This window comes from Ursus americanus, chromosome 18, assembly GCF_024610735.1.
Source record: "Ursus americanus isolate L20-20 chromosome 18, mUrsAme1.1.p, whole genome shotgun sequence".
Classification (NCBI taxonomy): domain Eukaryota; kingdom Metazoa; phylum Chordata; class Mammalia; order Carnivora; family Ursidae; genus Ursus; species Ursus americanus.
In genome coordinates this window covers 10,570,777-10,598,675 of record NC_142144.1, presented here as the reverse complement: position 1 = coordinate 10,598,675, position 27,899 = coordinate 10,570,777, and the positions used below count along the sequence as shown (strand labels likewise).

The 27,899-nt window shown below is 44.9% G+C and overlaps 1 protein-coding gene and 1 long non-coding RNA gene across 2 annotated transcripts in view; both read right to left on the bottom strand.

Moving 5' to 3' along the window:
- The window catches only part of PSMB7 (proteasome 20S subunit beta 7), a 58,422-nt gene that overhangs the window by 4,024 nt on the left and 26,499 nt on the right, over positions 1–27,899 (bottom strand). Inside the window, exon 6 of the mRNA XM_045790969.2 lies at positions 24,867–24,925. Coding sequence (XP_045646925.2) covers positions 24,867–24,925 — 59 coding nt within the window. The remainder of the gene's footprint in view (positions 1–24,866; positions 24,926–27,899) is intronic.
- Positions 416–24,860, bottom strand: LOC148108555 (uncharacterized). Its single transcript, XR_015727310.1, has 2 exons — positions 23,616–24,860; positions 416–22,351 (listed from the first exon to the last, which is right to left on the bottom strand). It is a non-coding gene; the product is annotated as an uncharacterized LOC148108555 (long non-coding RNA).

The window sequence follows — 27,899 nt, the reverse complement described above, 5'->3', positions numbered from 1 at the left end:
TTCTACTTCTCCTTTTAGAAGCAAGTCTAAGTCACCAAAAGTTACTTGTGAAAAGGTGGATTAATTCATTTCTTATTCAAGAAGGTCTCTCATATGTCGGGTCCTATGCTAGGAGGCAGAGCTACAGAGAGAGATGAGGCCCCAAGGTCTCTCCCCTATAGGGTTTTACAGTCGGCAGGGGTATCAGACCCAAGTAACTACAATGCAGTGTGATATGGGCTAACGGATAACTGAGAAGGAGCTGTGGAAACACGGGCTGAATCAGCAACACTTCAGGGAGTGGGCTGCAAGACAGGCTATGCACCAGGCACGCACAAGCAGGGCAGTAAAGCCGCAGGCAGGTAGCGGAGGCAGCAATGCCGGACCTGGGGAACACAGAGCACAGGCTCTTTAGGCAACAAGGAAAAAAAATGAACCATTCTCCCAAGGAAGGGTCTCTAACTTGTGCCGCCCCTTCCCTATCCGCCAGGGCTTTACAGCCCTGAACTAAAGAGCTCATCTAAGTACCACTCTGAGAAACCTGACTCCCTGCCCCAAAGTCCAGCCTGAGATCATCCAAGGGCAGATTTGCTGACTTTCTGTTGTGAGAAGAGCTAAGCCACTCAGGGTTCCTGCTCCTCTGCCTGCCCTAAGCCAGAGAGTGGGATTCCAGTGATAGGAGCGCCCTCTACAGACTCGGAGAAGGATCGAGAAGGCTCTGCTGGAAGTGGGATCCTCAGCAACCCAGCAGTAGGGGCCAGGGGGTTATTCTAATCTTTATCCCACCAGGTTTTTTCACTTCCCGAGTGGCACCTACATTGGGCCAACGAAGCTGGTTATTCTCTTGTGCATACACAGCCCCGTGAGAACGCATTCACACAGGCTCCTCCAATCAGCAATTCTCCCCTGACGCTCCCAAGAGGCCAAAAGCCAGTGAAGGTGGAAGCAAAGAAACCATCTTAGAGGAGATGGCCGCAACCATACAGACAGCAAAACCCAACCAATACCTTAACGAACTCAGCCTCATTCCAACTTGTTTCTCTTATTAAAAGATTCTAGATCTGCGCGCGTGCGTGTGTGCATACGTGTATGTAGGGCACCTTCCTTCTTCCCCTGCTCCCCACGTACCATCCCCTCTTCCTTTCTCTTCTCTGATGATTTTCTTTGCTTTGACATCACCATCTTTCTCTCACTGCTGCCGGTGCCGAGCCCTCCAACAGCACCTCATGGAGGTCACAGACCTGCTGGCTGCACTTAGGACTGCGGATTTCAATTCCCCAAATCACTGTGTGTTCGGGGATGGGGATGGGGGAAGACTCCAAGGAAACGGAGGTATACACATGATATCAGGCACGCATATCTAATGTCTGTCACTGAAACTGGGCACACAGATACCAGAACGCCGAAAGTGCACAGATCACAGGCCAATCTTCCACTATTTTGCAAATATTCTGTAATGTGAATAAATGAACTTATAAAAATTAAAACTGTGCAAAAAGTATTTTATATAGCTTGACTTATTCATAAAATTATCATTATGTGCTGTTATTTAAGTGTAAAAGACTTTTAGAAATTGGGAAAATACACCTTTTAAATTCCTTTCCTCCCCACCACTTCCTTAAGGAAGAAAATCTCACAAGTCTCTGATCTTTTTTCCAATCCTACCCTCATTTCACATCCGCAGGACTGAATGCGATGAAATGAAATGACCCTTACTGAGCACCCACCACAATGTGCCAAGTACCGAGGCGGGCATGCTGACGACCAGCATTCCCACCTCCGCCCTCACCCATCTCCGGAAGTTAGCACTGTCAGAAACCGGCTGAGAGAGTCACTGACCTGCCCAGGGACACCAAGCTAGTACACAGCAGAACAGGTCCCCGGGGCTCCAGAGCCAGAATGCACAGCACCATACCAGCTCACACATAACCGGTCTCGGCTGGGGGCTCCTTGTGAGTTGGGGACAGTGGACAGCAGTTCCCTGATTCAGGGTATGTCACTCCTCAATCACCTAGGATCTTCAGAACCTGGGCAAGTAGACGGTGGTTGCCAATTCGTCTTTGGGCCAACAGGCAGTTCCTCCGACTGTCATTTCTTTAACAGAGGCGGGGGAGCAGTGTGTTTCCCAAACTGCCCACAGACAGCACTTAAACATCTCTACGATGTAATATGACAGAGATCAATATTCAAAAGCCATGTGCTGGGGCACCTGGGTGGTTCAGTCAGTTCAGGTCATGAGATCAAACCCGGCGCCGGGCTCTGCACTCAGCAGGGCGTCTGCCTGAGATTCTCTCTCCCTCTCCCTCTGCTCCTCCCCCCGCTAGCACTCTCTCTCTCCCTCTCAAATAAATAAATAAATCTTAAAAAAGAAAAAGAACCCATGTCTTATTTCACATTTCCCCACCCCGAGCAAAAACCCTCAAAAGGCAAACAGGGTGAAAATTCACCAAGGCTCTATTGTCTACCCCTTACTTACACAGTTAATGTCTTCAACAAATATTTAGAGACACCTACTATGTTCCAGAAAACGCTTCGTATGTCAAACACTGTCTTTTACCACCATATCTCCATACTCAGAATTCTAGACACATATGCAAATATGCTACCGGGCATATTCATACTGTGTTTTCTTTATAGTGGAGTTTCACAATTAAACAACTCTTGTCTTTAACACGTTCTCCCAAATATTCAAGAAAACCATTGAGAAGAACCACCATCTGAAAGCAAGAGGTGGGGAAAACACCACATTTTTATCTGTCTCTGGCCCACAATAAATGCAGGAAGCATTGTTCCTCCCTTTAGGATTCCTTCTTCCTAGGGAAATTGCACCTCCCTTTTCTGGAAGCTGCAGGGTGACCCGAGTTCTGAGCAGCATCTGCCCGGGGACAGCTGCTACCGAGGGGCTCTGACGAGGGCCCTGCAGAGCCCATGGCCCCAGCTGAGCAGACCCAGGTGCCATGCTGTTGCCCACTGCCAGGCCGGCGTCCTCCCCCGGCCAGCTGCTCATGGATTTACACTGCGAGTCACAAGGGAACTTGGATTCAGTATGCACACGGACCAGCAGAACTCATCTTGGCTACCAGAAAAACGGCCCTCCGGCCCAATGGCTGCTTCCTTTTACTGTGAGACACTGGGCCACAATAGCACCACCTGGTGATTAAAGGTTCATCTGGCAGATGCAGAGGCAGACTGGGGCTGAATCCCGTGTCCTACTTACTGCTGTGCAACCTTGGGCAAGTCACTCCACCTCTCCTCCCTTGTCGTATAGTGACGATAAATTAGGCTTTACCAAAGGACTGCTGCAAGAATTAGAAATAAGGTACAGAAAGCACCTATTACGGTGTCTGGCACACAGCTGTTGCTTAATAAAAAGTAACTTACTTAAGAAAACAAGCCAGAGGGCTTCTGGAAACACTGAGACAAAATTTATCTGGAAGGAGTGACTGCCCGGACCAAACCCCAGGCCAGGAGAAGGTCCAAACAAAACCTGCTAACAATCTGCACAAGAAGTTCCTGTAATAATTAATCCAAGCAAAAAGCACACTCCCTAAAAGTTCAGAGAATATAAAAGGAGCACTTCCTGCTTTATGGCTGCAAAGACCAAACTAACTGGGAATATCAGTCCCCCGGGCCACCCCTGCTTCTTAGATGAGATCACAGTAAGAGTGATGCAGGGGAGCACAAGTCAGCTGCGACAGGCAGCAGTTTATAGAGCTATCTGTTTGTCTCCATCACCGCGTCGCGCAATGTGTCCCTGGACTCCAATGTGCAGCTCCATTTACCGCTACATGACAAATGGGCAGCGCTTGTAAAAGGCACAAAGAGGTCCACGTCGGCCATGTAATGGTCACCACAGCTGTACCCGAGTGCTTGAGGGGACAAAACAGACCCCCAAGTTCATTAAACTGACCAGTAATGGATCTTTCAAAAAGTGCCTTAGGAATCGTACAGAAAAGGCTAAAATAAATAACTCAGCATGGAAGGCTAATCTGAAGTGGTGTTTGATAAATTATTTATAACACAGGCGATTGTCTGCATTTAATATTGGAGCTACTGGTAGCATCTTTAAAAGATGATTTATGTGCTGCAATGCTATTAAACTTTATATTGGCCCACTGCTAGCTATAAAGTCTGCTGAGATTTAGAGAATGAGTTTTAAACTGTCACTGCAACATCATAGGAGATGGAGACTGTATTAAATCTTTACTTTAAACCTGTTATCTGGAGAGTTGCATTTTGTAGACACTCACAACTGATAGATTACCCGCGCCCACTATGGTGCAGATCCGGAAGAGTACTGCACAGAAACTTTCCACATTGTTCTTGTCTACAGCTACGATCGAATTTCTCTTCTCACGTAAGTGATTTCTAGATGGGGGTGTCACCAGAGTAAAATGCAGGTGCCCTAGCCAGCGGGCACCCCGGACAGCTCAGCATCAAATCAATACTCTTCAAATAAGCCCTCTCCGCTCCACCAGTCGGTTATGCGTTCTGTACAGCGTTTTGCTTACATTAGGGGCAGACGAAACATTAAATATGCATTTGATGGAAAACCTCACACACTATTTTAGATACAGCTTTGGAATGTGAAACTACGTGTGCATGGCAAGTGATTTAAAACAACCGACCTGTACCTAAAAATTTTTAAAGAATTTAAAAAGAAAGAAAACTGGTTATTGGCTGGAAAATATAGCCCATTTATGCAGCTGAGGTGCTGACATTAAAGGAACTGAAGACAGAAGAAACAGCCTTTGTCACGAAGGACAGAGCTCTGCTGGCCCTACTGTCCTCTGGGGCACTGCAGATGCACCCCTTTGCCTTCCGTCCCACCGTCACGCCGGGAGTCGGGGGGCAGTGGCTCTCCTACCTCTGCTCCAGGGAAAGAGAGATGGGGGCGTCACAGCCGGACCCTCTCACAGCTCCCATCAGTTTTCCCAGTTGCTATGAAATCTGCAAGGACCATTTAATTCACAACAGTGTGCTCCTTTACTAAAAACTAAGAATTTTAGCCAATGAGAACAGAAGCAGTTCAAATTCATCTTGGAAAGCCCGCAATATCTTTTGTCACTTTGATTTAAAATAGCAAAAACTGCTACTGCTCTGATGTTCGGCAGCGGGGCAGCTCAGAAGCCCGGGTGTGGCGAACAGTCTGGGCTCTAACCAGAGGAACCAAACCACCCCGTCTCTCCGCCGGTACCCCGGGCGCCTAGCACGGGGCTTGGCATGCACGTCCACAAATGAAAACATGACACATCAACTTCAAATGCATTCTTGGCTTTGCCAAACGTAAAGGTGAAATGAGTTACGAGGGGAAGTTCCAAAAGCGCCCCAGCCCCAACTGGGGACCAGGGACCAAGAACGCTCCAAGACAGGTAAACACGTGCGAGGAAGAGTTTAAACACAGTGTCCCGTAGTGGCCTGTGGACACGCTGAGGTTCTGCCGATGCCACTGATGCGGCCTGAAGGAGTCATTCATGGCTGATGGTTGAATAAAATTTAAAGAGCTCAAAAAGTGTTTAAAACAGTCCCCCCGCAAGCAGAATGCTTCCTGCACTCTGTCAGACATAATGTATCCCACGTGTGGCCACATATTTTACAGTGGAAAAGGTTAATTTAGTATTTTTTCAGACTGGGCTATGTGACAAAAGCAAAGGTGTCTGAGTTTTGGTTTTGGCTTGAGCTGTTCGGGTAAACACGGCCGCCTGTGTGAACACCTGGGACTGTTGGGTGTAACTGGGGTGCAGCCGGTGCTGAGTGCGCCCAGAGTGGGGAGTGAGGCAGTGACTGTGTCTTCAAGGTCTAGGGGGTGCGGCCACCCAGGATCTGGGTGATGCAAACACGGAAGGGCACACGGGCTGTGCGTCAGAGTGATCTAAGGGGTTTTCAGCAGGGATGGGACAGGGTGTTCGCGTTCAAGGGACTGCCGACCACGCCACTGCCAACTTGGCCTGTGCCAGATCACGGAAGGATGCGAACGGCTGATCACAACTCAGGGCCAGGAGACGAGACGTCTGAGGCTGCAGAGCCACAACGGGCCACAAACAGCTGCCACAGAAAAAGAAAAGAGCAGCACAGCTGGGGCACTGAGGACACAGCGCTGAGCTCCGGGGCCCACAGGCTGCCCGCTGGAAGACCAGGGACAATGCCTCTGTCCGGGGGCTGTTAGGAGGAATAAGGGGACGGGAATGTCCCTGACACACGGACTTTACGAACAGAATTGTGAGCAAGTTCTACGGCAGAAGGAAAGAAACCAGGGTGAGAGAGAACAGGAGACACCCAACCACATCCACTGGGTCTGTGCCAAACGTTTATGTTACTTACTTAACCCTCCTCTCCACCTGTGAGCAGAGGACGCCCAGGCTCTAGAACGGCTGGCTGACGCGCTGAGGGCGCACGGCTGGGTGTGAGTGGGAGCCGGGGATCAGTGCCGGGGTAGTGCCTCGCCTCGCTGAAGCCCGTCTTTGTACCCCCCCCCCCACAGGAAGACCTCTTGGTGGGCAAGAGGTCTTGCTGAATTCTGGGACATCGAATGGAAGGAAAAACACCTAAGCTTCCAGAGGGAAAAGGACCAAGAGAGACAGGAACATATTGCTTTCCACAAGAAGAAGAAATCAGCGTTCGCAGCATATGTGTATACAAATATATATTTCCAAGGCTGCAGTGAATCAAATATAATCAGAGAAAAAAAACAAGACTAGGTTTAAAGAAAGTAAGAAATATGCTCAACAATCCTCCAACTGAAAGCCAAGCTGCCCCAGGTAGTAGTGAGATCTTCGTAATATCCTCTCTCTCCGGCGGACAGTGAGCTCTGCCAATAAATTCCGGAGATGAACACGGGGGGGGGGGGGGGAGTGAAGTGTATGTGCTCCCGGGTCACAACAGAGACGAGAAAGAAGAGCCACACTCCCACGTGGAGGACGGAAGGCAGGGCAGAGGGCAGGGCGCGCGGGGGAAGGTTACTGCCGGGACTAGGTTTCACTGCACGATCCTGCTTCTACAGCCCCACGAGGGTCAGAACGGACTAGGAGAGCCCTGGAAGCACACAGCACCTTTGTCTGAGGAAGTTTAAAGACCAGACATGAGGCAAGTTTCACATGACAGAAAACCCCTGAAAGAAACGTACCGGTCAGCTTAGTTCGGCAAACATGTCCTGATGCGCCGATCCTACGTGCTCTGCAGACACTGTGCTAAGCACTGGAGTAAGGTCCGAACAAAGACCTTGCCCCGAAGAGAGTGGAGCCCAGAAGGAAAGAGGAAGAGGAACTCACGACAATGTGGCAAGAGGTCTTACGAGGCAGGCCTGATGGTAGAACTACAGGGGTACAGGGGTCTCATGGGACACAGGCAACGAAGACGAGGCTGAATCTTGACGTACAAGTAAATGGTAGCCACGCCAAGGGGCCGAAGTGACAGAAGCTGTAGAACCGTGGGGAGAGAAAGGTGTGGCTGAATACCAGAGAACCTCATGGGCCACACGGGGAGCCGGCCCTGCATGCGAGGCGGTGGGAGGAAGTGGAGAATCTGAAGCTGGCCAATGATGTAGTTAGATTTGTGCTTCATGAAACCGCAACCTGGAGGCAGGAGAGGAGAGCAGGGGATTACAACGTTCGCAATGAGATGGTGGGTGGTTGGCCGGCAGGGCGGACCATCAACAGGACCGGGAGGCCGTTGCAGCAAAAAGGAAGCGAGGGTCAGGTGCGAGTGCAGGGGTCAGGAAGCGGAGGGCGCCGCCTGGACATCCAGCATCAGTCCCGGCACTGACCCAACTCTCAACAAACTCCGCCATCACAGAAAGGCCTTTTATAACTTCTTGGCAGCTGTTTTTCTGGTAGGCTGATAGGAGACGATGATTAACTTAATTATATATCCCACACACTGGTAAGCTTCTGCGGGAGGCACTCTCACGGGCGTCACCAAAAAGGGACAAGATAAAGGCAGAGCCAGCGGAAGCTGTTGTTGCGGAAAAACCCAGAACATTCGCCAACTTGTAAATGCCATTTCATTGGTGGCAGGGGCTCTCAACCTAGCCTGTCTGGCCTCTGTGGTATGGTAGAAAGAGTCTAAGGGGTTGGTTAACTCTGGGGGCAAGAGCCAAAAGAATGTAAGGAAGTTCTAGGGGAAAATCGTGGTCATGAGGGTTTGGCCATGTGCAAAGGAAAGTTATGAGAAAGCAGAAGTGAACAGACCTAGTAAAGCAGACAAGCAGAGAGCAGATGAGGGGAGAGGGGCAAAGAGGGGCGTGGAGATCGTGAGGTGCTACCAACTCGGCCACTTCTCCATGAGGCCCCAAGCTGATCACCTCTTCCCAGGATCCCAGGCACACACACAGCCTTCAGATGCCCTCTCAGTTACTTAAGGTTCTTGGGAAGAAGGGGGGAGCCTCCCAAAGGGGCATAAAGAAACTTCTGGAGCTGATGGATGTATTCACAATATGACTGCAGTGGTGGGGCCGGGGGGAGGATGAAGACCCAGGAGATCCAAGTCCTGTTACTTAGTAACTCTGTGACCCTGGTGGTAAAGTCAACATCTGTAAATCCCAATTTCCTCATCTGAAGAGGCCTGGAACCATCTAGCACTGGGGTGGCCATGAGGATTAAACAAAGCACTCCATGCACCTCAGAAACTGCTAGCACAGCGCGGGTACGCGGGAAATCCACAATGGGTGCGAATCCGATCCTCTCCCCTTTCTCTGATGCTCACAGCTCACAAACAGCGTTACCAAAAGGCTAACTCTTGCAGAACTACCAGCACAAGGGGCGACTGGTCATAACTCAGTACTGTTTTTTCAACCCCCAATTCAAAGTAAATCAATCACGAGAGTAGCCCCTGTCCTAAAAATGAAATTCAAAATGAGGCCATAAAACCCTGTGTTCACACGCACACGTTCCATACAGAACTCACTGCCATGCCAGTAAGAATGGTACTAAGTGGCACATTTTCACTTATTATATTTCATTAGAAATGATATCCTACAAGAAGGCAGAAAAAGAACTTCCATTACTGTGTGCAGGCCCACATTCTTCCACTTCTTCCACTCACTACTCCAAATAACCCTTTAAGGTAGGAACGACCTGTATGTCCATTTTACAAATCCAGGAAACAAAGGCTCAGAGAGGAAAATGACTAACCCACAGGCACGTGGCCAACACCCGGAAAGTCTGAGATTCTACAGAATTTTGTCTGACTCACAAACCCGTGGTTTTTTGTTTTTTCACTCAAGACAGCAGAACTTCCATACAACTAGTCTCCAAAATCGCTAATGATGCTCGTCTGGTCCTTCGGCGTAACTGATGAACCCACTCACGGGTTTACCTTTCTAAAAGAGCTGACCTCTAAAATTCTTCCAAGTTGCAAATACAGTGCTTACGTAACGCTACTCAATCGTCCCACCGATTCAGCATGCGTGTTAACACTTGGTAAACTAAGGACATCCTGATGAATCTAATACCGTGTACATTCAGCAAACCCCAAAGCGAGAGCCTATCAAGTCACTGCAGCGGCACTACGTTCAAACGCTTGCATTTCCCTACAACACACGGCTAAAACCGCTCAGCAAACAGAACGCGTCCAGTCGTTTTTCGACCACCCTGTATATCAATAAAAAAGATACCACACTTCACTGAATTTTTCCATCAGGCCATAATTGTAAATCTTCACCAAAAATGACCAAGAAAGGCAAGTGCGCTTTAATTTTCTTCTGACATTTTGGGGCAAGGAGTAGTCAGAGTAAGAGAACAAACTTTTGTTAGGCCTGAGTGCCGTTTACTAATTATCTCCTCAAGTACTGACTTAAGCCCATGTTGCGAATGAGGTTTAGGTTTTAAAAACTGGGGCTACAGGGGTTACCCCAGAGGCAAAAATCAATCTTCACGCCCAGACCTCTTCAAAGCCCACGCACGCACTTTCCATCAGGCCCTGGTTTTGCTGCTCTGCACCCCAATTCAATTTATCTGAGTTAAAAGAAACCAATGTGTTTGTCAAGGAATCAAAGTTAATGTGCCCTTAAATCTTTTCGACCCCCTGGTATCGTCACAGTTCCAAGTTTAGAAAAACTAGATTCCGACATTATAACAGGGCGACAACGACTCCAGGTGTGACTGTGCTCTGTCCGCTGTCCGCTGCAGACAGTTTCCAAAATCTATACACTACTGGGTGGAATTTTAAAATGTCAATTTAGCACAACTTCGTATCATTTTCTTATTTTTGTTTCTACACCATTTCAGGGGTAGGGGAGAGTAGTACAAATTACCTCACAGAAACCCACAAGTAACATTATCTGTTAAGGTTAAAACTTGAACTCCCTTCCCGAGGTATGCTGCTGGGGTCTCATTACAGCAGGTAAGCCCACATTCCGCCATGCACAACACAGTAAGTACCAGCATCTCCCAATTACACTGCAACGGAAATCTCAAAGGACATTTGAAAAGTGTACACAGCTCCCGCACCCAGTGCCGAGACACAACCACGTCTAATGGAACGTGGCAGCTTTCTAAACTAAATATTCACACGCAGGGACAGGGATGCTAAGCTCGGCCTTATCCCACACTGACGAGCGGACGCTAATTAAAAGGCCACACCGACTCAGGAAATGACCACCCAGACGACTCTGGACACTGTCTGGAGTTTTGTTTTCCTATTTCCAAATACGTTCAGCTGTCCAAACTTCCAGGGCTACACAACTGAGAAAAAGAGCAGGAGCTCCCTCCCACCCCAGCCCTGCACCATGAATGATGTGAGGCCCCGGGTCTCTCCTTTTCTGCAGCGTCCCTGTCCCACCCCTGCCTCAAACCCCAATACAAAAAAAAAAAAAAAAAAAATTCAAGCGAGGAGTCACATGCGCTTTGAGGCCATCCGAAAGTCCCCAGACGGATTCCACCAATTCCGGTCTGTGTTACCTCTGCACCCCGCCCCAGATGGACCCTTCTTGTGCTTTTCACACCGCACTTTCAATACATGCTTGTAGGCCAGCCCACCCCACTAAGTTGTAAATGTCACTAAGGGAGGGACCATGGCTCATAACCAGGCACAGACCTTGGCACCCAGCTGGAGATCAGTACAACTTAGGTGAGCGGAACATAAGGCCACCCTTCACGTCTCTGAATGATCACCACCTCTCAACAGTTTATAAAGGCTCTCATGGAGACGCAATGGGGATATAAAAGATGTTCTTCTGGTGATGCAGGTACCAAGAAACTTCTGGTTTCTTCGCCCACTACCCTTCTGCCTTTGCCGATTTTGAGGTTTTTGAGAAAGCACCATTTTTTAAAACATTTATTTATTTATTTATTTATTTATTTATTTATTTATTTATTTTAAAGATTTTATTTATTTATTTGACAGACAGAGCGAGACAACCAGCGAGAGAGGGAACACAAGCAGGGGGAGAGGGAGAGGAAGAAGCAGGCTCCCAGCAGAGCAGGGAGCCCGATGTGGGGCTCGATCCCAGAACGCTAGGATCACGCCCTGAGCCGAAGGCAGACACTTAACGACTGAGCCACCCAGGCGCCCCCTTTTAAGGCCTTTATAACAGCAGAAGGTATCCAGGCTACGTTCGTTCTGACCATAATCATTTGGCTATTTTTGGAACAGTTTTTACTTCAGCTAGCAAAATCTAGACTAGACTGTGATGCAAAGAAGAAAAAAAAACCTGTCATAATTGTAGTAATGGCTTTGAAATATCTCATCGAAGCCAACTTTACTCTCACGCCTCTTAAAAATTGCTAATCCCTTCAAACATTGGCAGTTCCATTTATTCAGATCTTCTGATACATCTTATTTGCCGACTTTTCCCCCCTTGAGTTGATACAGATCTATGAAAACTGTGAAACAAAACTTCTCTGCCTGTGCAAATTACAGGGGCATTATTAAATTGCCATATGTTCTAGATCAGAAGGTAAAAATAGTACAGCAGCCCAAGAAAACTTCCCAGCCCTTGAAAGCTGACAGTTACTGAAATACCGATCAAGTGCTCGAGTTCCCCCTTCTCCTGCAGCAGTGGTCCCATTTAACATTTAAAGATCTTATGTAAGTTCACCAGTTTTATTTTACGTGCATTCACAGGTATAACATAAACGTACACGGGCACTGCATTTAACTATTGAGCCTCAAGTGTTATTTTACACTTAGTTTTAACACAGAGCTATTTCTTTTTTAAAAAAGGAACTTTCCTACAATTCTTCATCACACTTGAGTGTGTATTAGCAAATGTGTAACGTGTGGCTGCTTTTTGCACACCCACATGCCCACCACCTCCCCCTTTCTGATATCACACACCACACAAGTATAATAAACCATGTTAATATTTCCTACCACTGCGAAATATGCCGGAGTATCAATTCAACATCTGCTGTCTTTAGGGCCCGGGAGTCCCGCAGAGACACTTTCAATTTGTAATTGAGTTCTATGCTGAATTAATCAGCAGTTTATCTTTTTTACTAAAATAACATCTTCACCACTAACCCAGATTTACATTAACAATTTATGCCAAATTACCTGCCAAGGCAAAACTTATAAGATTCTAAGCTACCATCCAATGACACTCAGTCCTATATTTCATTTCTTCGATTTCGCTAACCCATATACGAGAAAAGTGGAAATCCATTGTTTAAGAGCTGCCAGCCTCTAACCACAGACGACCTCTTGGATTCCTGACACAGAGCCTTACTTCTGACAGTGGAATCCAGGGGGCTTTTCCCCTATTCTCCTGAAAGCCACTGTTCAAAAAGTGGTTATAATTCAAAATGTTTACAAATAAGAGTTCCACGATGGAATGAAATCAGTGAATAATAAAAGAGTTTCTTTTATTTCTTTTCCCAAGGAGCTGTGGCAGACCAGTCTTGGCCTGGCTTGCCTGGGCAACAGAAAAAGACCCCAGATAAAGGGGACATTTTTAGTGTCTTAAATTATGTCCCCGAGACCCTTACCACTATGACCAATGTGGTAAGAGATGGATAAAGAAGTTCATTTTCTGTTTGACATCATGAAGTAGAATATTATATTAACAAAACTAACTTCCTTTTAATTCTACCCACACAGTTGAAAGTCACCAAACATTTATTTCAATACTGGACTCTAGCTCTTGCCTCCCTCTGACTAAAGAGTTGCTGGTCACAGAGCAGTCACATTCTGCCTGCTGGATCTTTGCCACAGGTGCAGCAAGCAATGTACTTGGTGAAATATTTCTCCTATATGGAGTATCTCCCCCTGCCTTTCTCAGTTATAGGAAATATGTAAAGTGAAAACATTTCAAATGGGAACACCTGCTCCAAAGAAATGCATCATAAATAATTACCTATCTACCACAGAGTAAAATAATCCCTCCTTTTCAGTCTCCTTTGCCCACAGCTGTATAAGGAATTTCCAGCGTCACACAGAACGGCCGCCTGCAACACCACCGCGGATCGCAGTGCCGTGTATAGTGTAATGCCTCGCATTCAGCTGGTGCCCAATAAGTACCTGCTGATGGATGACATATTGACTTTACAGGAAAATGAAATTCAGTGTGTACACAGCAGAGTGTGAAAAAAATTCCGCACAGAAAGATTTTTGGCAGAAAGATCAACAAAGAATTCTCCGAGTCAGTAACTACAGCAGCCTAACACTGCTACTGCAAGTACTTCCGGCAGGCCTCAAAGACCTGGCGGCACAGGACTTCGAATCTTACACAGGGTCACTTCCCTCAGATCTGCCGACTCTTGAATTCTAGAGGCCTGGCCCCCAGAGGAATCCATTCCTAGCTCACTGGAGATTTTGGTCAACTCTTCCTTTCTTGCTGGGCCTCCTCCCACCTAATCCCCTTTTATTTCCTGAAACTAAATGGGAAGAATTAAGAGACTTTCCAAAATTTCCTTTGCCCCTTCCCCAAAATACCCCACTTTGAACTTCAACTTGTATCAGAGACAGAATAAAATGGCAAGGGTGGAAATGACAGCCAGCCAACACCACTAACTGTGGTCTGAAGACAGAGATGAGGAAGACACACAGACTCAGCAGACAAATGGACACTGAAGTGGCCATTCCTAAGTCAGGAAGATGAAGGAATCCTACAGAATCAGGTGGAGAGAAGCAAATACTTGGGAAAATCCAAGCTCTGTATAGAGGGAGCAAAGTCCTGCTCTTGAATCATCAGGAGAAAGACCAAAGAAAACTTCCAATCTGCCTTACAAAACATCGCAAAAGGAAAAGATCTTCTTAACTCAAGAAGTCCTTTCCTGCCTCCCCAAAGTTGGCTCACTAGTGGGCTCCAACTCAGGAGAACAAACTCACTTTGTAAACGGGGGACAACTCAAAATATTGGGTCTGGTGAGAAGCCCTACCCATCAACAGGGTCTTCTCATCACCATCTGTTCTAAAGGTTAAAAGTGATTCTCTGAATCACCCACGGAATCATAACACCAACTTCAGTATCTGTTCATTTCTAAAATTAACTGTTTAACTCCACTGGAAATCACTACTTACGAATAATCTTACACTGGGCCCCCAGGGTTATATTTTCGGGTTCTGACATCTCTAAAAAAAAAAAAAACTAACTCTGGGGCACATGGGTGGCTCAGTTAGTTAAGTGTCTGACTCTTGATTTCGGCTCAGGCTGAATCTTGATCTCAGGGTTGTGGGATCGAACTGAGCATGGAATCTGTTTGTCCCCCTCCCTCTGCTCTTCCCCCTGCTCACGCTCGTGTCTGCACATGCACGGTCTCTCTCTCTAATAAATAAACAAATAAATAAAATCTTAAAAAAAAAAACAAACACTACTGCTTTACATTAAATACAACCAAAGAGAAAATTATTGAGGAAAGGTAATACATTTTTTGGCTGAACAATATAGACACAACTTACTACATCTAATGCACATCTAGTGACCCGGGCCCTTTGGAAACCAGACTGATGGTTCCTCAAAAGGTTAAACACAGAGTTACCATATGACCCGGCAATCCCGCTCCAAGGGATTGACAAGGGAAATGACAATGTATGTCCACACAAAAACTTGTACACAAATGTTCACAGCATCGTTATTCATCATAGCCAGAGTGAAAACAATCCAAAGGTCCATCAACTAATGAATGGGTAAATAAAATGTGGTATGTCCACACATGGAATATTATTAAATCATAAAAAGGAATGAAGTAACAATACATGCTACAACATGGATGAAATATTATGAAAATATTATACGTTAATAAAGGAGCTGATCACAAAAGACCACGTATTGTTGTGATTCCTATTCTATGATATGTCCAGAAAAGGCAAGTCTATGGAGACAAAGGGAGACGAGCTGTTGCCAAGGGCTGGGAAGGTTGAGGGTAGATGGGGAGTGACTGCTAACAGGTACGGGGTTTCTTTTGAGGGTAACGAAAATGTTCCAAAATTGACTGTGGTGATAGTTGTGCACCTCTGAGAATATACTAAAAACCACTGACCTGTACATTCAGAGTAGCTGAGCTGTACGGATATAAATTGTACCTCGATGAAGCTACTATTTAAAAAAAGGCATCCAACATTTTTAGACTAGAGGAGTCAAAACGTCCTATGACATGTCACAAGTCAAAGAACTCACATTCTAATAGTATTTTTTCAAAGCTAGAGATCACAGTAAGCAAAAACGTCAGCACAGACCCTCAAAGCCATTTAATAAGAAAGAATCTGGCCTCTAACTATGTATTTTTTCCCAGACATATGTAAGATACCTAAACAGATGTAGCAACCAGACAAACATAACCTTAAAATCTAAAAATCTGGAAAAGTGCGTCAAGTTCAGCTCATTAAGCTGACACCCATTAAAGTGCAACAAGAAAAACAGTCTTAAACACCATCAATATCAATACAGACAGAAAAACCATTGTTTATGAGAGCTATCAAAGGTCAGGTTTTGTTTTTTTTTTTTAATTTTGCATTTACTTAAAACTCCGTTTGATGCCAACAGGGTTCAAGTCGCACAGGAAGGTGCTTCGGCTCAACACTGATAGTCCTCCTTGATCTCCATTGTCTGCTGTGTGGGTTCCGCCAGCAACCCTCCCAGCGAGTGGTCACCTTCCTATGGAGTCATTAAACCTCTGAATGTCAGCTGGTGGGATTAGCCAGCAGCTTCCACACCTGAGCCCCCGTGGCAGGGACAGAGGCATTTGGATCAAGATCACTAATGAATACAGAATTCATATGCCGCTTGTCAGGGCTCCTGAGCTCAGAGTCGCACAGATGCAACCTAAATAAGACGGAGGACAGAACAATTGTTGACGAAGATTAAAAAGTTTTGGCAGTTGGGAAAAAAAAAAGCACCTCATTATTCAAATATGATAGTCTTGCTTATTTTTATTTATTTTTGTTCAAGTTATTCATGATTTGCCTCAAATGGACAAATGCCATTCACCAATATTTAAGGAATTCCTGGTCTCATTACTAAATGTGAAGAGATCTATGCCATCTGAACATTAGCTATAGACAGAAAACAGCTCTCTTGTGAGTATCTAGAAACTTTGGGGGGGAACCAATCAAAAGGTATGTGGGGTGAGGGACGGTTAAAAGGAAAAAGTCTGATGAATTCAAAGAGAAGAAAAAAATAATTTTCAGAGCCAAGTGACTTTTTTCTATCTCCCAACATCTCTGTATTTCTAACTTCCTGGGCGCCTTCCAATCACCGGGCTCACCGCAGAGGTCTGTGCACCACCACGGACAGTTGTCTGGCTTCCTGCCATCTTCACTAGACCTCATCAGAGAAAAGGAACAGCCCAAGCAGCCCAGACCTCAGCTCACCCAGAGTAAGATGTCTTCCCCACTCCATGGTCAGAGAATCGGGGGCCTAGCAAAGAGGCGGCATGGCACCGTGATGGCCCACACCGGAGGGCTCTGAAGCCAGACCGACCAGGATTCAAACGGTGACTCTATCGCTGACCAGCTGTGTGACCTGGGGCAAGGTATCTGACCTCCCCACAGCCTCCTGTTCTTCTCCACAAAATGGGGCTCACAAAGTACAGACCCCGCACAGTTACTGAAGAGTAAAGGAGAGAATGCCAAGAAAGCTGTCAGAACAGAGCGTGGCGCGGTGTACCAGCACTCAGCCAGCACCAGCTACCGTGATGACTGTATCTTCAACACCCCCCATCCTAGCAAAAAGGCAAATGCTCCCGTGGCCTCCGGTATGTGGTAAACAGGCTTCCTCTCCTGTCATTATGACCTCTTACATAAGTCGGTCTCAGATTTTAGGCTTTCAGATGGAAAAGAAGAGTCCTATCTATCTATAGTATGCTCTCATTTCCAGGCCTGATGCAAGTACGAATGATCGTGTTAGTCGTTGCTACGGGATGTTTGTATCCTGCTACTGAATAACTGAAAAACAGAAGCAGCTGCCATATTTCAGAGCCAATTTTGTGTGAGCCACCACACAAGGTGTTTTACAGACCACATCTAATCCTGACAGCAACCTCCAGGCAGGTCTCTGGATCCCCATCTTCTGGACGGACAGTCTTGGGCCGTGGCTTGCCCGGAGTCAGACCACGAGGACAGTGGAAACAGACTCACAGCTCGATCCCCTAGCTCCTGAGCTCCCGTTCCCCTTTCCACCCGACCACACACCGAACCCATGCTCTGTATTTTCCTTTGGGACCAGTCTCTGTGCCAAGCTGAACAAAGTCTTCTTTTTAATCAAAATAATGCACCCCTCTTACACTATGACCATCTCACAAGGCAGAAATGAGTCTGTAACTTCTGTGTCTTGCTACTACCAGACTTTAAAAACAAAAACAACCCAGTACAGCTACTTGAAGACTTGCTGTCAGGACACCATATTGCTATGAACGCTTTCATTATTTAAAGTGGATCTATAGCTGCCTGCGATGACAGATTAATTCTGCTTCTCCGGCAGCTAGGTGTTTGGCATCACGTCTGTGAGGTAACCACAAGCCTTTAGGGCGAGAGCTGCTCACATCTTTAGCAATCTATAAGGGCTTCTCTAGAGGCCGGCACTTGCCGAGCGATGAAATATGACTCCATAAATCAGACGGCTGAGGTGGCACTTGTATACGTCACCATCTATCTTCGTGGCTTCTCTCTGAAGGGTAGAGGGTAAGAGCTCGTCCCTCGGTATTGTGACCAGAGAAAGGACCAGCGCAGTTGGCACTGACTAAGCATGTGCTACTTAAAACTGAAGACACACTAAGACTAGGGGGGGAAAAAGATCCTGCTGGTGTTAGCACGCCTCAGGCAGTGGTAGAAGCTTCAGCAACTCATCTTCAAAAGGCAGAGAGCCAGAGCTCTAGAAACCTGCAAAAATTGGCTAAGCCTGCAGTCTTCATTTCTTTAAGTTGAGCATCTTCAAAGTCTAGAATTCTAACTGTAGGGCACAGCAGCTGCCACTGCAGATCTGATCCTCTCCGCTTTTGGCAGCTCTCAACTTGAGATTCTAGCAAAAGAATTTTTCAAGTTGCTATTATTGCCTGTCATGGATTTATAAATATTGTGCACTATCTGCTGTGGCATGGCTCTCATGGGACGCCAGAGCATGCCAAATGCATAACAGAATGAAAAACAGTTTCTATTCTTCAAATAAATGCTAATTTTTTTTAACTGTGCTCACACGATGTGTTTGGTGACCAACTTCAATAGTACAGAGTATGTATCAGAGAGGGGGAAAAAAGCTGATTGTCTTTTCCAGCAGCATTCAGCTGCTACTTTCATTAAGCTTGTTTAATTAGATTCCAGATGCTAATTTGCAAGTCGATACCAGAGGGTGCAGGACAGTTTGCCTTTGAATCGTCTCCCTGTGATGTGAGGGTCCTGCCGCACACCACTACCCTTCAGCGGCCCTCGCACGCTATTCTGACAATTAGTGCAAAGAGGGGACAGTATTGATCTTGACAGACTAAATATTAATCTTCTACCCGTTTTAATGAATTATAATCTTCAAGAGTTTAAATTTCTCACTGGGCCAAATGAAAACATTCCTTCTTACAAAGAAACGGGATGGAAGGAAGACTAACTGAAGTCCTCTGATGGCGTCCCTTAACTCCCTCCCTGCCCTAAAATCAAATCTGTTTTTATGTGAGTCATTTTAGCAATTTTCGAGATACCCTCAACAAAGCTAACACCATGTTTCCAGGTATTTTGGTCAAATTCCTTATACTTAACTGGAAAATGAACTCAGAAGGCCACAGTGTGGTTATCACTAGTTTTCTGTCTAGCTAGCCTGTGGGTAATAACCAAGATCAGGGGCTTCTTTTTCTTTTCTTTTTAAGATTTTATTTATTTATTTGACATAGAGAGAGATAGACAGCAAGACAGGGAACAGAAGCAGGGGGAGTGGGAGAGGAAGAAGCAGGCTCCTAGCAGAGAAGCCTGATGTGGGGCTCGATCCCAGAATGCCGGGATCACACCCTGAGCCGAAGGCAGACGCTTAACCGCTGTGCCACCCAGGAGTCCCCAGGGGCTTAATTCTTATACCAGCTTTAACAACAGGGGGAAAACAAAATCTGGGGGAATGGCTCCCTGCAATCCAGCATCACCAGAAAAAACCCTCTAATATAACTGACCCCTTGTCATTAGGTCAACTCACACATCTCCAAATCCACTCTTCTGCTAATACATAACAAATTAGTACCTTTGCTGATAAAAATAAAGCGGGAGATTTATCAGAATACAAATTTTTATGCCTTCATTTCTATCACACCTGAGTATTATCAACAGTAAGGGTAAAGCTATCAAATTGCACCAAAGGAGGGTTAATCTTGAACGAGTAAGTAAAGTTGCTTTTGACACCTTTTCATCCACTCGCTCAACAAATACTGGCTGAATGTCTCCTGCGCAGAGTTAGCACGCGAGGGGTAAGGAAGGAGGAAGGGAGCAGCACAGTTCCGGCCCTCGGAGGACTTCCAGGCTAACAGTAAGGAGAGAAACGACAAAATGAAAATTCCAAGACCACTGAAGGCACTGTCAGGGTCACAACCGGGTGAGGATTTGTAAAGACTGTAAGGTGTCAAACTCACATGGTTAGCTGGCAGTTTCTCTGCAACTCTGAACCAGAGCTTTGACCTGAGGCAAGTCATTGGCTCGGATAACCTGAAACAGCAGAGGCTGGTCTTAGCCATTCATGAATCCCAGCTGCGTTTCACTCTTTTGCTTTTTGGCCTATAATTTCCCAACGAGCACTTGCCCTTTGCTCCATCTTTGTGTTGCCTGTGTCCTTAATGGGGTGTCGGCTCTGTTGACTCTGCCCCAACGCTGTATATTACTTGAGAAGTGTAGTAGTTACCTTCCTCTGTTGTCTCAGAAAAACATCCAGCACTTTCCAGACCGGAAGAAGAGAAAGTCCCCTCCACTTCCCAGGTGGTTTTTGATGACTCAGATTTTGCTTTAGTGCAGGGTTATCCTGTCTCGTCTCAACAAACACATACTGAACATGAGCTGAGGAACAGAGATGATTTCATGGTCTCCGCCCTCAAGGGTCTCCCGCTAACAAGGGCAAGTGAGGGAGATGCCCCCCAAAACAGCCATAAAACAATGGGACACATGTGTACAATGGAGGACAAGGACACAGATAAATGAAGAAGCAACTGAGGGCACTGCCAGCCGACACCAGCAGTGAGGAGTCAATGACAAGCAAGTACACCCTGTATCCAAACAACAGCAAGCTGGCAAGAAGGGCTGTGGGGGGCGGGATGTAGCCCTAGGTTTCCCAAAGTTTAATGCTCATACCCCTGGGCTTGCACAAGATGGGTGATACATGAATACATTTCTTATTTATACTAATAGTGTGTGCTCACTTTCAGGTGTCTCAAGGAAAAAGATAACCAACACATCAAACCCGGGATTTCAGAGATATAAACTATATTTAAAAACTAAATTTAACTTAAAAAGGTGAACGGAAGTGGTTGTAGGGAAGAAGAGAGAAGGAACTGACAAAAGAATTACAAATGCCAAGACCTATCTAACTGTACAGTTAAGTTTGTGCATTTCATTACACGTAAATGATATCTCAACTTATAAAACAGTGAATTAATTTTTTAAAAATTTCTCAAGAAAAGTAACAGTCCAGGCGTCACCTGGATACAGCAGAAACCTTAAATGTGATGTGCAAATGACAAGTTCAAGAAACAATGCTATCCTAGCCCTGTCCAATAGAAATATGTGAACCACATACGTAGTTTTAAATTTTCTAGTAGCTACATTTGAAAAAGTAAAAATAGGGGTGCCTGGGTGGCTCAGTTAAGCGTCTGACTCTTGGTTTCAGCTCCGGTTGTGAGATCAAGCCCACGTCAGGCCCTGTACTCAGTGCGGAGTCTGCAAGAGATTCTCTCTCTCCTCTCCCTCTGCCCCTCCTCCTACTTGTCCTCATGCATGCTCTCTCACAAGTGAATAAGTAGAATGCTAAATAAATAAATAAACATTAGGTGCAATTAAATTTTAATAATTTGTTATTTAACCCAATACATGTAAAGCAGTATTGTTTCAATATATAATGAATACATACATTATTAATGAAAATATATACATATATTAATGAAATATATTAATATAAATATATTTATAATAAAAATATATATAATATAAATATATTAATGAAAATATACACATATTTCCTAAAGATTTATTTATTTTAGAGAGAGGGTGACTGTGTGCCCATGCAAGGGAGGGGCAGAGGGAGAGGGAGAGAGAATCCCAAGCAGACACCCCGCTGAGCACAGAGCCCAATGCAAGGCTCGATCTCACAATCCTGAGATCATGACCCGAGCCGAAATCAAGAGTTGGACATTTAACCGACCGTGCTACCCAGGTGCCCCAATGAAATATATTTTTAAATTTTTTTGTTCTAAGTCTTTAAAATGTGGTGTGCGTTTTCTACTTACAGCACTCTCAAGTCAGACTAGACACATTTCAAATGCTTAATAGCTACACGTGGTTGCTGGCTACCATACTGGACTATGAAGCTAAAGATAATGAAAACACAGTAAAGGTTTTTAAGGAGACGGGGACTTTCATTCCATAAACACTGCAGTCTAGGACCGGTACTTCCAAGGCACAGGTTTGTGGGGGGGGGGGGGGTACTATGAGCTACCTCTAATTGATTTGTTTTAACAATAAAGCCAAGAGTTTGTTTAATGAGTCTGGCCTAAAAATTACTGTTTGGCAAAGAATACATAATTATGATAGCCTAAAACCGCCCCTTCCTCATGCAATCCTCTGTGCAGTGTGCAGGAGCTACTGTCCTGGCGATGCACACAAGATGTGAGAGGCAGCAATGCCCTCCTGGGTTTCTGTGTGAGACATGTCCAGAATTTCTCATACTGGAAGGAATAAGCAGATTCAGCCATCCAACCTTGCAGTCTCGAAAGAGGCCAGAAAGAAAAGTCATGGAGGGCCTCTCGTCACAGAAAGACAGAAAGCCTTCCTGGAAAGAAAGAAAATAAAGTTGGGAAATCTGAAACCAAAATGTCTCCACAAGTTCGATGCAAACGCAGAGCCGAATTCTCCTTCACAACAAAGAAGTCATTCAAACTCATCGTCTCAACTTTGCTGGCCAGTCTCAGTCTCCCACGGAAAGCACTTCATTTCATCTCCCCCCCCCCAAAAAAACAAGGTGGACAGTGGTTAGCTCCGTGGTCTTTACAATAAATTCTTTTGGAATCTATTAACGACCCTTTAGATTTTTTAAGTATTATCTCCCAACAGTTGTTATACTATTATTCGCCTTCTATTTACATTTAAAGTCACTTCACCGAAGAAGTACTCCCTTCTTTATAATAAAGTGATTTTGTTCACTGTCAGTCTGCGCCAAGTTTCAACGACTTCCGTGACCAAAACCAGTCACGTGACATTGTAAAATTAATTAATCAATCTGATATGGGAATTTCGCCAGGCTATTTCAAGGTCTCACAGCTGATACAGGACATCAAGTGGTCTGAGCTGCATATAAAATCGATCTAAGGAACACATTCTTCAGACAGATGATACCACAAATTTTATTGAAGGGATGAATACATTTCCCTTCACTTCCTCAGATCACATCAATATTAAATTCATGGCCTTTGAATCACTTCAAATCCAAACTCTGAATAATGTAAAATTACTTTAGCAGAGTGTTAAGTCACTTTTAATATACCTCATGCTTTCAACTTTTTCTGCAATTCTCATTTTTCTCTAACATATGGAGGTTCCAATCAATTGGAAATAGACAAAGCTTTCAAGAAAATTTGAAAAGATTAATGTGGTTTAAAGGAGGGCTTGACATTACTGAGGCGATTTTCTAAACAAAAATCGTCAAGAGTCTTTCTCCCCATACCTTTGTTAGTTCTAATGGATTCGTGAAGCCTCAGGAACTTCTCCCCTTTAGTCTGAAAACTGGGAGACCTTTTTTTCTTCTCCTTTTTAAGTGACCTAGTACATCTTTTTTTTTCTCTATACTTAAGAACCCCGAACAGAAAATAATGCTGATATGGGAGTAAATTTTCACACTGAGAAATGAGAACAGACTCCTAATCTCACTTATAGTTGATACTTGGACCTGTTTACTATTCTTAATTGGAGCAAGACACTATTATTTTTACTGCAAACACCTAGCTAACTCCTATCTTCAGTCATAGGTTTTAATTCTGGCAGATGTCCAAGGAAAGAGCAATCTAGCCATCGTGACCGAGTCACTTATGTGTGCTAACCTCATGTACCAAGGGCAGGGAGGTTTCTGGCAGGAGACCCCTGTCCTGGTTGGGCAGCATCCACAACCCTATATCCTCTGGCTCTCAGGGCACTTGGCCCAAACCTAAAGGGCAGAGAGAGCTTCGGAGTTCCAACGGCAGCTGGTGCTCCGAAGACAATGAGCTGGTGGAAGAACAAAAATGTTTAAATATGCAATCTCCCCCAAAGATGATTAGGCATAAAGCATTGTCAAAAACTAATTCCCAGAGACATCCTCTGGTATCTAAACAAAACAATACTGCAAAGGCAGAAACAGCAGATGCCTACATATTACAGAATAGGGTAAACCACTCATAAAAGCCTACTAATTGTTGAAAACAAGTTGCTACGCACCATCACAAAATTAACAACTATCAAAAAACCAAGAGCAGATAATGAAGGCTGACTTCAGGCCCTCTGTGCCCACAAACTCTGAGCGGCAGGGATAAAGCACAGAAGAGGAATAATGTGGTAAAATGAAGTACCCGAGCATACTAAGCACTCCTTCCAAAGTGACAATGGAAGACCTGTGGGTTTGTTCTTAGAGATCTGGCGGGTGGGGAGGTTGCTTAATTGGGGGGGGGGGGGGAGTGCACATCGATCACTAAAGCAGACAGGTGGAATGCCATTCAGAAGGTACCACCCTCCCCTACCACCAAAGAAAATATAATAAAGGATCACTTAAAAATATATTTGAGACACTCGACCCGTCACCCTCTGAAAACAGTCCACTACACATAAGATCTTGTCCCCATCTTCTTTCAGATGCAGAACAATCTATAGGGGCTTTTTAAGCTGCCCCCATTTTCAGACCAGGTCTGTGTGACATGCAAAGACATTCGTAGTTTCTCTACTCTCAGTAAGAAGAAGAAGAAAAAAAAACTCGTCATTTTGAGATACCGTGACACAGAAAGCTGAGCGCACAAGAAAACATTCCACGTTGCAGCAGCATCTATGGCCAAGAAGATTCCCAGACAGCCCACGGGCCAGAGCAAAAAGCTGAACAGTGCTGGCTCCCCAAGCCTGGGGGAGGGCACAGCAGGGCCCACTCCAAAATGAAGCTTTCCCAACCAACCGGTCTTCTCAGCAAACGCGGTTACCTGTGCCAAAGAGCATTCCAACTAACAAGAGTGCTGTACAAGCTTTGGAAGAATCGGCAATCACTTCGTGAATGTCCGACATACCGCTGGAAAAACATGTGGCAGAGAATAAAACTGCAGGGACTTACATACCTCCATATCTGGCCTAAACTTATCTTCAAACACGGCCATTGCTGCCAAGGAGCCAGAACCTGAAAGAAGAAGATGCATTTTTAGTGTATTTACCAACTCCCAGCTTCTCCCTCTCAAGTTAACTTCAGGGCAGCAAAAATGGCAAAACACGCCCAGCGTCCCACTCGAGCGCAGTGTAAATATCAATCCTGTGGGGCCATATAAACCAGGTCCACAAAGCTCCCCAAAAGCCTGAAGTCACACTTACCACTGTCTCGGGGAAACCTGCAACTGGCCCTACTTTCACTACTGACAAGGGTAATTGTAAATTATTCACAATAAAATGCCGAAGCAGGAAAATGAGGTTATGGAGAATTCGTATTTTTTTCAAAAAGTGAATGCCACATAATTTCATACATGCTATGCCGTGAGTCCTGTGCTCCACAACTGTGCCTTGGCAGGCTGCTGGGTATAGCGCTAAATACCAAGCCAGTTAGAAAGAATAGATTGTTTTAATGAGCCGGCCCTGGGAGAGTCACCTTGACACACGGGGAAGAAACTACAGCACCGGCGACAGTAATAGGGCCGCGAGCTGCAGCCACCAGGTTACTCCAGCTTCAACTGTAAAACACTTTATTATGTGGCATTTATTTGGAGCTATTATTTTTAGTTCGTACTCTGAAGAGTAACAGCTGAGTAGACAAAATGACAGACAAAGAAACAAAAATTTATTATCACAATAGCAAATAGCTGAAAGGTTATGCTGCACAGATATTAACAGACAGCAGATTTCTCCCTACAAAAGTAGGATAGAAAGGCGTTACAAATAAGTGTGGGCTCCCTTTGAATGGATGTAAAAGGCAGCTCAGCACTATTTGAAAATTTAAACTTGCTTTGTTCAGAAACCAGAGAATCTTTAGAAAACCATCATCTTGTCTTTACAGGGTCCTGGCAATATTTCAGGATACTCTACTTTTGGAGAGAGGATAGAGATGCCCACAATTTTTTACTCCAATTAGAAGATTTTTTTGGCATTTATTACTTTTTAACTTGTTTTGCATAACACTATCTATTTAGCTGGGTCACAGAGAAAACCATATTTTCTATTTAAAATGATTTGTGTACATCGCTTGACCACCTCAATGGTTTTAGCAAAGGAAAAAGGCAGCGATTAAACAGTTTCAAATGAGGTGTCCTGCTGATTTTATCAAGTCTGCTGAATGTATAATGAAAAAGGAGAAGCTGACAGCCACGCTGCATTGAGAAAATACAGACTACCTTATCTGAACCATTTAAGGAGGCCCAATTATAGATCAAATTTAAAGGGTAGAAACAGCAGATTTACAGACACAAATCAATGAACATGGTAATCCCGATGAATATGACAGATACTCCTGTTACGGAATATTGCTGTGGTTGAGGGTCATTACCCTCACAGCGCCGGATACGTCCCATCTAAAGCAGTGGGAAGCGCCAAGTGTAGGCCGGTATTACAAGCAATGACTATTCATTTAGGCTTGGGGGCAAAAGGCAACCCCATTTTCCCCTCTTACCATTTTTTCTCCTTTAAAAAAGGGGGGGGGGAATCTAGAGATATTAAAAACCCTTTGGAAAAAAGATAGAAATTAAACAGCTATAATAAAACCAGTGTGAACCCAAATAAAACCAGCACATAAGAGCAAATTCGCCAAAGCCAAACCTTTGAATTTTCGTTAACACATGTGTCCTTGAAAATCTGAAAATAGAGTCAAAGTCCACCAACATTTTGTGAGTCACACATTTACTCTGAGATTCAGGGATCAAGAGGAAAAAGTAACCCAAGTTTCTGTTCTAAGGCACAGGTGAGTAGTAGTCTCGGACTTAGTAAAAAAACAAGCCGGTTTTGTGTGGAAAACAAAGGACACCTGTCATGAAGAAACAAGAACACTGCAAATAAGGCAAAGCTCAGAAAAAAATACTTCTAGACACAAAATGCTCCTGCAGAGAGCCCAACAGCAGGCTTGCCTTATCCAATCTGGCCCAAGGATCTCCCTCTGAAGAGCCAAGGGTAAATGTACCAGAGGCCTGAAATAAACATTAAAAAAGACGGGAGGGAGGGTAACCTAAGAGCTAACAACTTTGTGGAAAACTGTAATGAATTTTTTTAAAAGAGAAAACCAAGCTTACCATAAAGCTTTACCATTTTTCCTTAAAAATTAGCAGCCCTGTTCTTTTCTCTGGGGCCATCCTTTCTTTGGCAGTTCACCATAAGTAAGTTAATTTTACTCTTATTTTTCCTGGGCACATATATTTGCTTCTGCTTAGCTTCATCCAATATTTTAAGGAATGAAAAATATTCTCCTCCCAATAATTCCTCCTTTATCAAAAAAAATTTTTTTTTCCTGCTTAGAAACAATGCTACAGACAAAATTTCTGTAAGTGGAAATTATGTACTAAATCTAAACTCTTGGGACAAAAAGGGTCTCTGCAGGGATGTTTCTCACACTATCAGAGACTGATTTTTTTTTTTTAAGAGCTGGAAGGTGCAAGCCAGGTAAACAGAGAAGGACACCAGGGTCTTTATTACTGTATTTCTGCCTCCCCTTTCCCACTAGCCCCCAGTACGCACACTCCAACCTATACAGCACGTGCACGGTGTTGAGAAGTTTTCTGGAAAGCAGAAGCTTGCTGAACTGCCTGATTCTGGAAAGCAGAAGCTTGCTAAACTGCCTGATCCTGAGATCAAAGATAAGCAGACTCCAAATAAACTTGAAAAGAAAGGGACATTCAACATTAAAAACAATTTTTAAATCACTTGCAAATTAGCTCCCGCGCCTAGCTTTTTAGGAAAGGAGGACTCTGGCGCCCCCTTCTCAGACATACGTGGAAGTGCTAGGAGATGGCGCAGCACGGACTTGTCAACAGGTTTCCAGGAAACCCTGAACGTGTGTCTATTTACAACACTGAAGTCAGAATTTCAAATATGACTGCAATTGCCCAAAGTGGCAAAAGAACAAGACACAAATCCTCACATAATTTCAGGGCAACGCAACTGGGGGAAGGAACAAGGAGCTG